This window comes from Mobula hypostoma, chromosome 8 (genome assembly GCF_963921235.1).
Source record: "Mobula hypostoma chromosome 8, sMobHyp1.1, whole genome shotgun sequence".
NCBI classification, from domain to species: Eukaryota; Metazoa; Chordata; class Chondrichthyes; order Myliobatiformes; family Myliobatidae; genus Mobula; species Mobula hypostoma.
Window position 1 is genome coordinate 109,709,505 of NC_086104.1, and position 17,379 is coordinate 109,726,883.

The 17,379-nt window shown below is 40.8% G+C and overlaps 1 protein-coding gene and 1 long non-coding RNA gene across 7 annotated transcripts in view; one reads left to right on the plus strand and one right to left on the minus strand.

Annotated features, from left to right (window-relative positions):
- Positions 1-208: 208 nt before the first annotated feature.
- On the minus strand, positions 209-8,520 carry LOC134350836 (uncharacterized). The gene is made up of 3 exons (XR_010018993.1): positions 8,312-8,520; positions 3,346-3,444; positions 209-287 (listed from the first exon to the last, which is right to left on the minus strand). It is a non-coding gene; the product is annotated as an uncharacterized LOC134350836 (long non-coding RNA).
- A 192-nt stretch (positions 8,521-8,712) lies between these two features.
- afdna (afadin, adherens junction formation factor a) overlaps positions 8,713-17,379 on the plus strand; it is a 216,550-nt gene continuing 207,883 nt past the window's right edge. For 4 of the 6 annotated variants that reach the window (XM_063056597.1, XM_063056601.1, XM_063056602.1 and 1 more), the window contains exon 1: positions 8,713-9,033. In XM_063056597.1, the coding sequence (XP_062912667.1) occupies positions 8,935-9,033 (99 nt within the window). In that variant the 5' untranslated portion in view covers positions 8,713-8,934. The remainder of the gene's footprint in view (positions 9,034-17,379) is intronic. The other 2 variants (XM_063056600.1, XM_063056603.1) reach the window with 1 other exon arrangement.

Sequence of the window (17,379 nt, forward strand, 5' to 3'; positions counted from 1 at the left end):
CCTCTCTGAATGTGGCAATGAGAAGAGGGCATATTCTTGGTGATGAGGGCTGCTAATGGTGGATGCCTCCTTTTTGAAGCATTGCCTTTTGAAGATGTCCTTAATGCTGTGGAGGCTGGAGCCCACGATGGAGCTGGCTGGGTTTGCAATCCTTGCAGCTTTTTCCAATCCGATGCAGTGGTCCCTCCGTACTAGGCCATGATACAACCAGTTAGGATGCTCTTCACAGAATAATTCAACAGTCCACAACAAATGCCACCTCCGTTCTGCTGAGTCCTGCAAGTCTCCTAAAAAAAGAACCATATAGTGGGAGCATTGCTTCAGGTCAACAATAATCCATCGTTTCACATTTTATATGGACGATGCACAGGTTCTATTCACAGTGTGTGCTTGTGAGTACATTATGCTCAATAGTAATGAGGTATATCATCAGTGGATAGCCCTTATCACCCTTTAACCATGCTGACTGCTTCAACATATAGTGGTAAATTCAACCAAACATTATATCAGTTGACCTCATGCAACATTTTCTCAGTTTTACTAAGCAGCATTCATAAATTGGGAAGTTAGCACACTGTGTTAACACCCAAGGAGTCAGAAGCCTAGCAAGTTGGAAATAACAAGACGGTAGTGATTTGTTTGTAGCGAGTTGGAAAGCAATGGGTCCGCTCTAAGACACCTCCAAAGCCTCAGTGAAAAATGGCAAGTTGGCTGTTACACTGGTGATAAAAAGCTAACAAGAACCTGTGATGCTTCAGAGAGCTTACACAGTGATGAGGTCCACACAAGGAATGAAGAATTTGTATGAAATGCCAGGAGAAATTAATTCCATGTTCCTCAGTATCAATAACTTTAATTCTCTTTTGAACACTGGAAAAGCACATGAACCTTGGACCAACATTCACAGGGAGAGTTCCTCCCCTCCCCCCCCACCACCACCACCACCATCAGGGACTCAGAGAACACTGTGTTCAGTGCCTTTAAGAGTAATAGTATAGAGTGCTTCTACTTTGTCTTTGCATTTATGAGTTTGAATACAGCAACTCTACCTTTCACCAGTTGTCAATATGTTAGTTTAATATTAATGCAAGTTTGGAACAAGGACAAGCTGCCATCTGTTTGAACCTCTCAAACTCTCCAACACATGCAAAATAACTACCACCCTGCAAACGTCACTGCTCTACGTGGGAAACTTTGTTCTCCATTTCTCTCAGACAGCAGCACTCTTCTGCTATTCCCTCATAGCTTCATCTCCTCTCATCATTACTGCAGTGTCTATAGGTTCTTTAGTTCTGCAACTTCCATTAGTAAATAACACAGGTTGCTTACTGGAGAGAGCATCCTTTACTGAAGGCAGTAGCTCTCAATCTACAGCAGTGGCTAGCACAACAATGTATCAATATACATGGCACAATGCTCTTAAAGGTTCACTTATTCGCACTACATGGAGGACCCCTCTCCACAGCCCTCCCTTACATTTCCTTTCTTTACTGTAGAGACACCAATGCAGTGTCAGTACTGAATTATGTAGTATCAGTGTACAGCAAATCAATACCAAACCACTGACATAGTGAAGATACGATGTTGTGAAGTAATTCTTCTCAGATCCTTGCATTTTGTTCTGACCCGACAAACATTTTGTCTAATTTTTAGTAATAATACTGAAGATACATTGAAGCACAGATGGGCAACAAGCTAAAATCTGGCACAAAAGTGATGTCAAAGCTAACACTGGGAAGTCTTTATTTATGCCCAATGATAAATACTTGGCAAAGTGCTGGCAAAGAATCTGGAATCATTCCAATGCTGTTTGACATTTTGGTGGGATAGCCGCAGGTTTATTTACAAGGATAAACAGTGGGCTAAATGGCCACTCGAATCTAAAGCTAAACGAACCCTCACTGTCAGTTTTATCCTAAATTTAAAATATTCTCCTTGTACACATTCATGCTAGGGTGCAAGCTCTGGCTAAACCGGACACAGCAGGGTTTGTCTAATGTCACCTCCCTTGAACGGTACTACACAGGAAACTGAGAGATTGCTTACTCTCCCAGTGGGTTTGTCATCTCACTTGGCTCCTCCCCAAAACAGAAAATTGCAGTGGTGCATTTTTTTTGTAACTAATACTTGAAAAAATATAAAGTGATGTCACATGTCAAGAGAAACCATATTTGGACATTTTTACTTGAATCTTATCTCAGAATATTTTCAGTTTTTCCAGCACTCTAATCAGAAATTTTGCACATGTATGCTTCTTTAAAAGAGCCTGCAGTATGTTGCTTGAAAATTTCAAACTTTTCTCAACAGAGATACTGAATGGAGCAAAATACAAACTGCTGGAGGAACTCAGCAGGTTGAGCATCGCCTGTGAGGGAAGGTGTTGTTACAAGTTTCAGGTTGAAACCCTGTTTCAGTCCATATACTGTGGTGTTTATGGATTTCTCCCTGTTCTGTTACTATTTAACAAAGTTATAGTCATATATCTGATAACCCTACCATTTAGAATTTAGTCAAATTTCCATATGATGAACAACAGGTCCAAAACTTTCATTCAGCTTATTTGAAGTTATAGTATCACACCTTTCATTGGCATTACAATCTAATAATATAATTTAACCATGCAACGTTGGGAATAAACTAAGTCATACCTATAAATATCAAATACAATATTGATGTTTAAAATATTAACCAAATCGATGTATAGTTTCAAAATGATGCTGTCCATTTTTCTCTTGCTGGCACACACTACCTTAATTTCATAGTCGAAAATGCAGGAAAATAACATCGTTTAACACTATATATTGGATTTTTTTGCAATAAATACAATGGTGCTTTGGAAAATAGAATTTATTGGCCATGTGAAGAAAATAATTTTGCAAAGCAATACTAGCATAGGAATTGACATGATAGTTATAGCAAAGGTACAATTGCTGTAAGTAAAGAATTCTGTATTTTATTCCCATTCACATCAATTTCAATAGGTTTTTTTTACATTCAGTGGCCACTTTATTATGTACACCTGCACACTTGCTTGTTAATGCAAATATCTAATCAACCAATTGCGTGGCCACAAATCAGTGCATAAAAGCATGCAGATGTGGTCAAGAGGTTCAGTTGATGTTCAGGCTGAATATTAGTATGGGGAAGAATGTGATCTAAATGACACACACAAAAATTGCTGGTGAACGCAGCAGGCCAGGCAGCATCTATAGGAAGAGGTACAGTCAACATTTCAGGCCAAGACCTTTAGTCAGGACCTGACAATGCTTGCAAATTTATCTTCCCTTTTATTTGCTCTTGCTGTCAGTTGAATTTTAGTTTTTCATGTTTCCCACTTGTAGGTACCTTTTGTAGTTTATGACAAACATGAGAAAATCTGCAGATGCTGGAAATCCAAAGCAAAACACACCAAATGCTGGAGGAACTCAGCAGGTCAGGCAACATCTATGGAAAAGAATAAACAGTTGAACTTTCAGGCTGAGCCTCTTCTTAAGGACTGAAATTTATTTAGTTTATGCCTTCTTGAATATTTTCACATTTGGACAAATACGGTTGTTAAACATCTTCTTTAAAAAAAACACACACACACAATGACATATTGCCAATTTACCCAGCAACAGATCTGATCAATCTACCATTGACAATCTCTGGCTCATCACTTTGAATGAGTCATAACACAGTTAAAATCTAAGTAGCTGCTTTGCATTTCTTGCTTTCAAATTCTGCATGTAGGTATTAGTTAAATGTAGCTCATTGCCTATTACAGAAACTAATACTGAGGTACTGCATGATGGATGCTGTCTTCGAACAAGAAAGCATCCATCCCGAAGCTTTTAAATCATAGTCAGGGACTTCAAATAGGCTTGCCTGAGGAAAGCCCTGCCCAGTTACCATCAGCATACCAGTGGGATGTTGCTGGAACCTATAGCCTGTGCTGTATGCAGGATGTTCATTTGTTCCTTACTGCCACTAAATTTGTTCAAAACTAGTTTCTATAATGGCAGCATTCAAATGCCATTCCCTTCTCTCAGTTCCTTCGTCATTGCCGTATCTGTACCCAGGTGAGGCTTTCCTTTCCAGGATATCAGAGCTGTCCTTCTTCTTCAAAGAACAGGATTTCCCCTCCCCCACCATTGATGCTGCCTTCACCTTTATCTCCTTCGCTTCCTATAAAAACAAGCTCACGCCATCTTCCTGATGCCTTAACAGGGATAGAGCCCCTATTGTCCTCCCCATCATTCCACAAGCCTCCACATCTAACACATTGGGGGAACCTACAGAAAGCATCCGGTCCAGTATGAAAACCTGTGCTGATCAACTGGCCAGGGTTTTTACCAATATTTTTTAACTTCCCACTTCAGTAGTCTTAGGTACCCACCTGCTTCAATTATACCACTTTCTAAGAAGAATTTAATAACCTGCCTCAATGACTATCATCCAAAAGTGCTTGCAATCACTGTGATGAAGTGCTCAGAGAGGTTGGTGATGAAACATATCAAGTCTTGCCTGAGAAGTGACTTGAATCCACTCCAATTTGCCTATTAGCACAGCAGGTCCACATCAGATGCCATTTCATTGGTTCTTCACGCAACCTGGAACATCTGGACAGCGAAGATGCATACATCAGGATGCTCTTAATTGACTACAGCTCAGTGTTCAATACTATCTTGCTCTCAAAAATAGTCAATAAGTTTCATGATCTTGGTCTCAATACCTTTTTGTATAATTGGAAACACGAGGAATTCTGCAGATGCTGGAAATTCAAGCAACACAGATCAAAGTTGCTGGTGAACGCAGCAGGTCAGGCAGCATCTCTAGGAAGAGGTACAGTCGACGTTTCAGGCCGAGACGAAGGGTCTCTGGATAACTGGATCCTTGATATCCTCACTTGCAGACCCCAGTCAGTTCGGATTGGCAATAGCTTCTCCTCCACAATCTCCATCAACACAGGTGTACCACAAGGCTGTGTGCTTAGCCCCCTGCTTTACTCGTTTATGACTGTGAGTCTAAGCACAGCTCCAGTGCTATATTTAAATTTGCTGACGACATTATTGTGGTTGGATAAATCCAAGGTGACCAATCAGCATGTAGGATGGAGATTGAAAATCTGGCTGAGTGCTGCCACAACAACAACCTCTCACTCAGTGTCAGCAATTCCAAGGAACTGATTATTGAGGAGGAAACCAGAGGTTCATGAATCATTCCTCAACAGGGGATCAGAGGCAGAGTGAGTCAGTAACTTTAAATTCCTTGATGTTAACATTTCAGAGGACCTGTTCTGGGCCCAGCACATAAGTGCAACTACGGAGAATTGCAATTACGGCAGCACCTCTACTTACTTAGAAGTCAGCAAGGATTCAGCATGACATCTAAAACTTTGACAAACCTCTATAGACGTGTCCGAGAGTATATTGACTGGTTGCCTCAAAGCCTGGAATGGAAATACCAATACACATGAATGGAAAATCCTACAAAAAAATTGTGGATATGGCGCAGTCCATCACAGGTAAAGCCTTCCCCAGAACTGAGCACACCTACATGGAGCACTAATGAGGGAAAGCGGCACCCATCATCAAGGCTTTCAACCTCACAGGTCATGCTCTCTTCTTGGTACTGCCATCTGGAAGAAGGTACAGGAGCCTCAGGACCTACTCCACGACATTCAGGAACAATTATTACTGCTCAACCATCAGGCTCTTGAGGCAGTGGGGGTAACTTCACTCATCAATGAACTGTTCCCACATCCTATAGACTCATTTTTGTGGACTCTTCATCTCATGTTCTTGATATTTATTGTTTAATTATTTATTACTATTATTTTTCTTTTTTATTTCCATGGTTTGTTATCTTTTGCATGTTGGTTGGTTGTCCGTCCTGTTGGGTACAGTCTTTCATTGATTTTATTCTATTTCTTGGACTTCTGGAGTATGACTAAAAGAAAATCAATCTCAGGATTGTATATGGTGACGTATACATACTTTGATAATAAATTCATTTTGAATTTTTAACATTATTTTCCACAACTTCCACCATCTTCAACAGGACCCTATCACTCAACACACCTTTACCTCACCCCCACTCTCTGCTTTCCACGGTGATCACTCCCTCCATGATTCCCTTATCCATTCATTCCCCCCTGCTAATCTCCCACCTGTAAGCAGCAGAAGTGCTACAATTGTCCATTCATCTCCTCGCTCCACTCTATGCAGAGCCACAAACAGTTCTTCCAGGTGAGGCAAAACTTCACCTGCTAATTTACTGGGGTCATCTATTGTAGCCGGTGCTTCTGATGCGGCCTCCTCTACATTGGTGAGGCCCATCGTAGACGGGGGCCCCTTTGTTGAGTACCACGGCTCCATCCACAAAAAGTGGAAGTTACTGGCGGCCAACCATTTCAATTCCTGGTCCCATTCCCATTGCGACATATTGGTCCATGGTCTCCTCATCTTCCACGATGAAGCCACTCTCAGGTTGGAGGAGCAACACATCATATTCCATGCAGATAATGTCCAAACTGATGGTATGAGCTTTGATCTCTCCAACTTCCCATCATTTCCTCCCCTCCCTTTACTCTTCTACACTTCCCCACTCTTACCTCTTCTCCTCACCCACCTATCAACTACCCTTTGTGCCCCTCCTTCTTCCCTTTCTCCTATGATCCTGTCTTCTCTCCTATCAGATTCCTTCTTCTCCAATCCTTTGCCTTTTCCACCTATCACCTCCCAGTTTCTTACTCCATCCCCCCCTCCCCCACCACCAAGCTCCACCTATCACCTTCTCGCTTGTGCCCCTTCCCATTCTGGCTTCTTTTCCCTCCTTTTCCAATCCTGATGAAGGATCTCAGCCCGAAACTTTGACTGTTGTTCATTTTGATGTTGCTTGACTTGCTGAGCTCCTCTAGCATTGTGTGTGTGAGTTGTTCATAAGACAAGAACAAGACTGGAAAGTGGCAAAGGTGGTTGCGAACATTTCAGTACTGTTTTTTGCATTCATGTGCTTGGCTCTGCTGTTATGAAGGATGGAATATTTACAAATTCTCTTTCCATTAGTTACTTAGTGTAACTAATCATGTTCAATTGGCTGTGATAAACAGCAGGTGATAATCTGCTCTCTGGTTCGGGACCACTTTGCTCAGTCCATGAAAAACTACCTCTGTCGTAGTTATCACCCGGTGCTGCCCTGAGAGACTCTTTTATATCATTTAAGTGAACTTGGGTTTACCCAACCCCACCACCTCCTGTCTTAATAGTAATGGCAGCTTGAGGGATATGATGGAGCACAATGTCACAGATATATATATATTTTTTTTCTCTCTCTGCCAGTGACAATCAGCAACTCCTGAATGCTGGACTCTGGGCTGCTAAGTCTCTTTTGAGCCCATCCAGCTGTAGCTCAGCATGCACACCTTTTGTCTCAATCAGGAGATCTTAGGTTCAAATCCCAATTCAGCAGAACAGTACAATCCATGATCAGTAGAATTTTCATTTGAGGTTAAAATTTATTGTATTTTATCTATTTTTAATTTAAAATGCTTAATATTTGATATAATCAGGATAGATAATGAATACATTTTGTTTGAAATTTACTGACCTCAGCTGAGCTGCTGAATTAACAGATTGATTTGCATGTAGACCACTGATTAATGAACACATAATCATCAAATTCCATTTTTCATGAAAAGGTTGACAGATTTTTCACGAAAAAAACATTAATCACTGGAAGTTAAGTTAGTAGTGCCATGAACTGATATTATGCATCACATCATTGCGGTGCCACTCCTGCATGCTACTGTTAAATATGTGGCATAAACTGTAAAGACTTTATATTCCTGTGTATGTTAACAATAAATATTCATATCTCTCTGACATAAATTGTAAATATTTTGTAGCCCTCTCCGTGTATTTGTTCAAATCAACTACTCAACTGATTACAATTACATTTTCGAATGTATTGGCGAACCACATTATTGCCCGCAAAACATGAATTTTAATTGTAATCCCTATTACATATCATCACTCGTAAACAGTAGTGATGGCAAAACTGGGTTAGTAGCTGTACCATTCAGCACAAGGCATTAAAATTTTACCTCAATAACGTAAACGCAACATTAAAAAAAATACAATATTGTGGCCGTGCCAAAGCACAGGGAATCGAGAGTAATTACCGAAGTAATGGAAGAAATCTTTAATCGAATAGTTTAGATGAAGTCCTTAATACAAATTATATTTTAGCAGCAGTATATGATAATGTACAATGGGAATGGAATGAATCCATTACTGACGATAAAGTGTACAGCTATGGAGACTCTAACCTTGTTTATTTTATTACTGGGCCTCCAAAAACTAAGACCAATTAGACTTTCGCAATGGTACGCAAAAACGGCGAACGCATAAGACTGCAAGTGTGCAGGCTCCACAATTTAAACCTATTCCGGCGAGATTCCAGCTCGACAATTAATTCCCCAATTTGGTGCGCCACCGCTGCCTCCTCCGGCAAACGTTGACACCTCCCGTGGCTCCGCTTGACGCCCCCCCCACCCCCGGCCTGTAGGAGACCGCCGGGCGCAGAAGCGCATGCGGGGACAACGCGCGTGAACGTTCGGAGGTCGTCCCTCGCGAGAACGGCCCGGCGTACTGAGGGAGCGGGGGGAAAAAAAGACCTCGCGAGGGTGGCGTGCACGTACGTAGGCGCGCGAGAGGAGCCGTTGAGCAGTGCGCGAGACTGAGTGAGGCGGCCGGGGAGCGGCAGTCGGCAGCTCCAGTGTCGCGTTTCCTTCTCTTTGAGTCGCGTCGCCCCGGGGAGTCGAGGCCGCTCGGATATTTGGTTCGGTTTCCCAGCCGCCACTTCTCTGCGAGGGTTTGGCGTTAGGGCCAAGTTGCCTCTCCGTCCACCGCACCTTGCACCTCACTCACACCGCCCGCCCCCACACCGAGGATGTCGAGTCGCGAAGAGGAACGCAGGAAGCTGGCCGATATCATTAACCACTGGAACGCCAACCGCCTGGACCTGTTCGAGATCAGCCAGCCGACCGAGGTAAGAGCTCCCGGCCGGCCCCGGTGCAATTTCGGGGCAGTTTCACCTCACCTCACTTCCCCCCCCCCACCTCACACTGAGCTGGGCTACTGGCCTAGGGGTCAACGAGTCCAGGCGGCCGAGTTACCGAGCTCTCCCTCTCTGGTGTGAGGGTCCGACTTCTGGCGAGGCGCTGCCGACAACAAAAGGCAGCCGGAGCCCGAGCTGGTGGGGTGGGGTGGGGTGGGGAGGGGGGGAGGAGGAGGAGGAGGGTGCTTCGTAGTCGAGATAATGAAAGATCGAGATTTCCTTTGATGTGCTGCTGTGTTGTAACGCGGATGATGTCCCCGCTGTTCCCCGGCACGGAGTGGAAGGGCGTGCCGGCCCCTGCTGCTCGCAGCTGCTTAACCAGGCTACCCGGGCGCAATCTGAGAGAATCATTCTCTGGGTGTAACTTTTTATATAAAATAGGATTACATTTGACTCAGAATTCTATGTAGTTTGAAGGTTTGCTTCATTTTCTCCCCTTTTTGTTCCCTGTCCTTGGACCCATCCGTGGGCTCAACGTTCACACACCAGGATTTTTCGTTGAGAGTTGTTCCTGTTGAATTCTAAGTGGTCCTTTGGAGCGTTCAATGATGGCACATTCGTTTGCACAAATTGTAGAATGTTGCGATTTTCACAAATGGTTCAGTTAAAAAAGTGGGAATGGCATATAGTAGGCTTGAACGAATCATTTCGTTTTCATGTTAGAAGTAATAGATTATCTTTTAAATCAGAAACAAGTTATAAGCAGTCTCATGCTTCGATTATATAAATATTATTTTATACGGAATAATATACAGATATAATTAATAGAATTATAATATACAGAATGTCCAAAATGAAAAGTCTAAACTTTATCGGACAAGGACCCATCTGACATTTTCTCAAAACTCGTGTATTGTCTTTTAAACGCTTTTTTTTGTTGCTTCTATGCTTGTTCCAATTTTTCAGACTGTTAAAGTGTAGGTAAAGTGTGGACCAGTGTAAAGAATGTTACCATAAGATAGATGATGCAATGTTTGGGAAGTTTTTTTATTATTGGGCAGCACAACTTCATCATGCCAGAACCCTGACAAATGCAAAAAAGTCATAATATCTTAGAAATCCCAGTTCAGGAAGTGCAGCTTTAATATATCAAAAGGAACTTGTATGTTATTATATAGACTTAATAGCTAACTGTTTTGAATGTTAGTTGTCTTGAGAGGTGATGTTTCCATCCTCACTATTTGTCATTGGTTCTGGTATAATGTCTAGTAGGCTATGCATTGTATGTGGTTTTTAAAATGTGTCAAACCACCAGCAATCAAGAATGTGCAGCCTGTAGTCCAAGTCCCTCATGTTGAAATTGGAGCTCTGGCATGATAAAACACAATGTTGTTTTTGCATATATGTACATAAAAATGTTTAATTTGGTTATTAGAGATAAATTGTTAGGAATGTTGTTTTGGGTTGTATATATTCTAGTATAGAATGGACTACTATTGTGTTAAAACCTCAAATGAATTATTTCAAATATTGTGTAGGATCTCCGAAACATTTGACAATACTTATCATTGCTGCATTTATAAGTATAGGTTATAAGTTCTTGTGAGATTGAAACATAATTTACCAAGAACATGATTTTTTTCTACAAATGATCTACAGTTGAATGCAGAGCAAGTCTCTTTTCAGAGGTAGATTTTTGAGGATGAGAAAGGCATCGATGAAAAGTGGTTTGGAAAGGGGTCTGTACGTTGGGTTTTCATTCTGAGCTGTGGGGATGGGAAGGTTACAAATATAAAGGAGATAATTAGAACGAGCAAAACAGCTGCAGCCTTGGTATTGGTTTTCATGATGTACATTACAGCACAACCTACAACCCATTTGTAAAAACATATCTTTTGCCCCTTCATTTTCAAAGGTTCAATTTTTAACTTTAATTCAGGAAATCAGAATTTATAAAAGGCATTTTATTTATACTTTGTTTAATCTTCTGTATGATTTTATTCCAGATTTTAATGATGATGTGGAACTTCTCTAAAATGTTAAGATTTCTGTTTCTTCAAGTCATGTTGCATTCTTTATTTATCAATGGAGTGGATATATACCAAAAAATGTTATCTGATTTGAATCAGAATTGGATTATTTTACTGGAATGTAAAATAGCCTCTGGGCACACCAGTATCAAGCTAAGTTAAATGTTATTGTTTTCACTTGATATGGAATTTTTGATGTCTTGGGAAATTTGTCCATATTTTAGTGCTATGTATATCTGAAAGGTCCATATAATGTGCAGAGTATATCCTCATTAAAACAGGCTTGATGCAAATGCGATGCAATAGATATTCTCAAATCAGTACTTGTATGAAGGGTCAACATAAGCTTATTCAGAAATCTGTGAATCCAGATGTTTTTCACCAAATGATGGTTGAAGAATGTGTTGAGCAAATTACAGATTTGTACTTCTGGCTAGGTACTGGAGCATGTGATTAACCATAAAGAAATTGCTGCAGTGAATTCCTTCTTCACCTCCCCTCCCCCTCCCCACCAATAACAGGACCAATAGCTAATGTATACCACAGTAATTAGAATTGTATGTTAACATTGAGATGGTTAAGGCAGATTTGTGCCCCCACATTGATGGTAAAAGGGATGGATAATGGTTTAAAATTTGTATGTTATTCAATGAACCCGGAGTGAGAGCATTGTTGAGAATTATAACTAATAATACAGAACTACAAGACCATAATCATTTCCCTTTTTATTTATTTGATCAGACAGGAATAAAATACATTAGTGGTGTAGTTAAGATGTTCAAAATTAAAATGTACATTGATTTGCTGCTTCACATAATCTTAAAATATCAGTTTGGCAAGCATTTATTTTGTTTTTATTTCTGCAACTAATCCAGCAACAGTTTTCCACTAATTGGCCTGGTACTATAGGTAATATTTTTGCAGTTTATGAATTGGGAAGGTTATCTTGAAAGTTAAATACTGCCATCATTCTCCGGACTCCAAAAATCTGGCAATATTAAAGGGGAAAATTCTCAGGTTGCTGACAGCTCTATTTCCATAATACTGCACTTCTCAGATTGATCAGCTGATTGCTATAGTAGGGTATGTTTTCATGACCTCTGTACAGCTTATCATACTTGGCTTATGAGCAGGGTGCTTCTCACATTCTTGAGTAAAACATTTCAAAGTTTGGTCTGTATGGATTCCAAGTCTTGACAAGAAAGGTGAAGGTTATGTGTATATTCCCTCAACTAGTATCACTTCTTACGTAATTAAAGCGCAGTACTACTTCTTTTAAGGATCTGTGGCCATGAACTTCATTATTCCTGTAGCCGCTGTTAATGGTCTTCTTGCCAGAAAAGTGCCCATGCCCTTTTATTTCTTGTCTCTAAGCCACTAATATCTTATTTGCCCCTCATCCTTCAATCCTATTTTGACCTGATTTGTGAACACAAGACATTCTTCAGATGGTGGAAAATCAGAGCAACACTCAAAATGCTGGAGGAACTCAGTAGACCAGGCAGCATCCGTGGAAAGGAATAAATAGTTGAGTCTCGACCCGAAACATCCAGACCTGATTCCTGATGAAGGGTCTCTGCCTAAAATGTTGACTCTTTATTCATTTCTATAAATGCTGCCTGACCTGCTGCGTTTCTCCAACATTTTGTGTGTGTTGACCTGATTAGTCTTTGGGACCTTGGTAACATGCTATGTGAAATGTACAAAAAATACATTTAAAAATACTGTTGTCATTGGCTGTTTGTTACTGTAAGGCCAAGATATTAATCAACTAAACTTGAAGGATGTAATGATTTGTATGGGTGGCATTATGAAGTGAATTGCAGAAGATCATATTCCTTTGACTGTTTAATCTATGTGTAGGGTTTGGGTTTCAGGAACAAATTCCCTTTTCTACTTTTTTTTCATTTAGTTAATTAAGTTATCCACCAGTACTTCACCAAGGTGTCAGCAGTGGAAAGGGTGAGCAGTTTCAAGTTCCTGGGTTTCATCATCCCTGATGATCTATCCTGGGCCCGCCATATTGATGCAATTACGCTGAGTGCACACCAGCAGTTATATTTCAGCAGAGGTTTAAGGAGATTTGGTTATGTCACCAAAGACACTTGCTGGTTTGTACAGATGTTCTGCGGAGAGCGTTCTGACTGGTTACATCATCGTTTGGTATGAAGGGGTCATTGCCCAGGATTGAAATAAACTGTGGAGGGTTGTTAACACAGCCAGCTCCGTCATGGCAGTAGCCTCACCATTGTCGAGGACATCTTCAAAATGCGATGCCTCAAGAAGGCAGCACCCATCATTAAAAACCTCCACCATCCACTCAGGATATGTCCCCATCTCATTACTACCATTAGAGAGGAGGTACAGGAGTCTGAAGACACAATATATTTTTGACAGCTTCTTCCCCTTCACAATCCTGACGAAGGGTCTCGGCCTGAAACATCGACTGCACCTCTTCCTAGAGATGCTGCTTGGCCTGCTGCATTCACCAGCAACTTTGATGTGTGTTGTCTTCCCCTTTACAGTCGGGTTTCTGAACAGACAATAAACCATAAACACTACCTTACTATTTTGTTTTGCTCTCTTTTTAACTAATTTATTTTAAAATAATACTTCTACATGTTGAATTGTACTGCTGCCACAACAAATTTCACAGCATATGACAGTGGTAATAAAGCTGATTCTATTAGTGTTGCAAAATATAATAGTCACTTTAACACAATCTGTAATTCTTCAGAGCTGAATTAATGGTAACTTAGAATGAAAGCAATTGTGACAGATCTCATCTGTAGTTCAAAGTAATTTACAGCTGAATATAATTTTGTAGTTACAGTTACAATTTAATCAGATTTGGTACATGATTTAAGAATGAGAGAGTGTTTCATTTTCGTGCCACTCTTAATGTTGAAATTGTAAAACCTGTTTTCTCACTGGTAAACTGTCACTGAATTCTTCAGGGAGATTTACTTTTGGCTGAATGTACTGTAAACAGGATTATAGAAAAGTTAAAGAAGTTGCGTATAGAAGCCAATTCATTTGGGAATTTATGGTACACAATTTCTAATGCTGACTTCCTTTATAGGCCTGCAGTTGATCTCTAAGCTAATATCAGAAACTATTGGGAAACAGTTCATGTTTCAGCATCTTATCTTTTCACTTCAGATTTTTGTTTTCAAATTGTTTCGTTGATGAATTAAACTCTGGATGCGCACAAAGTACTATTAGCAAAAGGTTGAAAGCTATGGCTATGAGATTCAACTTGATGCATAAAATCTGATCCACAGTTTGGGAAATCTAGAAATAAGGCTAGAAAATAAGGGAGTTTTGTGTTGGACATGTGAATAATGTGGCCTAGTAATTAAATACATTTAATTTCATCGATTAAATGTTTATCAGAAATTCATTTGGGTGGGGATATAATGGTGGGCACAGATCATGCAGGAGCTTTGTCTGCCACAGGGTGAGTTAGCCAAACGGCTGTGAATTCTGGGTTAATTTGTCAAGCTTTTTGCTATCTTGTATTGTAGATATAGTTTTGACCAGTGAAGGCTACTAATTCATGTTTAATGATCAGTTTCTGACTGGAAAGTTTGGGAGTAATGGTGAAGCTTTAGTTTTACCAACTTTATCAGTTGATTTAGAGTGAGAGAGATTGGAATTGTATGTCTGCCCATCTTATGGTACAGAAGGCATTTGTAATGTTTTGCATCACAAATTAGATCCAAGTGCATGTTTAGATATAAACTGTCAGACTTTTTCATTATTGACTGTATGATGCCTTTTGAAGACCTCAAGACATTGTTTAGCATTTTGGCTTTGAGCAGGTTGTTTGTTGGCAGGACACTGATTGTATTCATTGAGGATTGTCAGCGACTGAACATGAGAGTTAAGCTGAGGGTGAGATCAACAATCCTGAGCCCTTGGCTAGGGACTGTTTAGAATGAATGCCATTCTCTATTACTGTTTAATATCAATGCGATTGAAATTGAGGGAAATTACCAGTTATACAGCATGGCATTCGTAAAATAGGCAAAAGCCTGTGGGGCTGGCAGTAAATCAGTAAAATTCCACTTTGTAAGTTGCCTGGCAACAGCAATACTTAATGTCTTTTGAGGGAGGAATCTGATTCATATACTCTTTAGGGATAAGCAGTGGAAGCCTTTGACCATAACCAGAATGTCTTAACCTCTGTAGACTCTTGAGCACTACCTGGGGTGATAAGCAAGTAGTCTACAGCTGTGTTCTGCATCAGTTTAGTGAGCTGCCATATAAGACTCAGTAGCATACAGCTGAACTTAACTACACAGTCACCTGGACATTGAAGCCACAAGTTTGTTGGCTCCCAATCCTGTCAAATGTGGTCCCTTCATGTCTCCATCAAGGTGTGGTTTCGTAGGCTGTGCAGGCTATCAGCTACGTGTGCAGAGGCTAGACTGGGGTACCATGTACTACATGGTTTCAAAGAATTCTTTTGGCTCTTGCTGCCCTCATTTCATTCACCGCCACTTTTGAAATTAGCAAAGTCCTGGCATAAAAAATGTACAAAAGTAGAGAAGTCTTTCAAGACTCAGTAACGTGATGGCTAATAAGTTTTGAAAGGGCATGTGTGTAATCTAATTGGTCTGCGTATTTTGTCGATTTGAATGCTTTTGAATGTGTTGTACATGGTTTCTGTGAAATAACACTACAATTATTAGTGACTGTCTGTGGAGTTTTCCCATTCTGTCCTTGACCACATTGGTTTCTGCTCGGTGCCTTGATTTACTCTTGCAACATAAAGATGTGTTGAATGCTAACTGGCTGCATGGCAACAGAATTACAGGTAGGCTGATGAGATTGCTTTGGTAGGATATGAAGTGTATCTTCTGCCTAAATGCCCCCACCTGGGTCATAGTATGTAAAGGTATTCCTTTGTGTATTGTTTAACATCAGTTGATATTTTGCTTGGAGCTCAGGGTGTGTTCTCAGAACACACTGGGTAGTGTTATTATGTATTGTATACCAAAAAAATGGTTTTGCTGATATCACTGCAGAAACCTAGTGTAAATCCCTGCTCTGCACAGGCACTGTTCCATCAATAAATCTCATCTTGCTTGTTTAAGGAAGCTGTTAGGGCAAGGATAATTATTGTTATTGTTCTGTACTGAGGTGTGAGGATCAGGATTGTACCTTGGTTTGGCACATTAAATTGCTGTTGGAAACTGGCAACACTTGTCTGTGATAACAGATTGCCTGAATCTTATGGTCTTCCTTATCACCGGTTGATAGAAGATGCTATCTTCCCTCTGGACTGGAGAGAGCTGTGCAGATGAATGGCGAGAAATGGCAGCTTCCATTCCATCCAGCAAGTAGCAATAAGGGACACAGTATGGTATGAGTTGTCAGTACTAGCTTGAGTACTGCAAAAAATTCTGGCCCTATCACATGAGGGGTAAGGTTGAGCTGGACGGAGGCCCTCCGTGGGGTTGACCGTGGATGTTGCAACCTAGCTGTCTATGTTGTATATGTATGCCAAGGCAGTACAATATGGAGAGCAAACTTGCTCATATAGCAGGCTCCCCCTCATCACACAGCTGAAGAATCCAAAGGAATGGCAAAGACTGATATGGTTTGGCATCAGCGGTGTCACAGGAGTTTGCAGTCAGTGTTGAACAAAACATAAGACTACCTCAGGGATTGAACTCCAGAATTTTCCTCGGGGTTTACTCCCAATGCTTTCTCCATGAGTGGGTATAGCTGCAAGTCTGCGGAGGTTTGAAATCAGAGTTTTCTTTCGAGATGAGTTGCCAACCGTGACTGACGAGCCCTTTCTGCCTGGAATGACTGCTTTTAAGGAGCCAGTAACCGCCCCACCTGTCAGCAGAAATGGTTCTACTGGGTTAGTAGCTAAGGTCAGGAGCTGAACTTCATTGTCAGAGGTGATTTGAGATACAGATGCATGCCATTGGGAGCATCTAATAGGAAGTGAGCTTATCCCCACTAGCCCCACACCCACAGCCACAACCCCCCCGCCCCCACTCCGGCTATGATAACCTTGAGGAACCAAGCTCAACAGGGAGCAGAGTAGATTTAAGAGATTATGAAAGCTGTTAAATTTTAGTAATATTTAAAAACTGGAGTTGTGTAAGCTTTTTGTAGAACACAGGCAGAGGGGACATTAAATTGATATGCAGAAGATTGTGTAGCATAGTAAAGACTTATTTCCCTTCGATGTCAAAAATATTGGGCCTGAGTTTATAGTAATTTATAGGGAAGTTTCATACAACAAATGGCTACCTGGATTATAATGTTCTTAGTCTATTCTTAA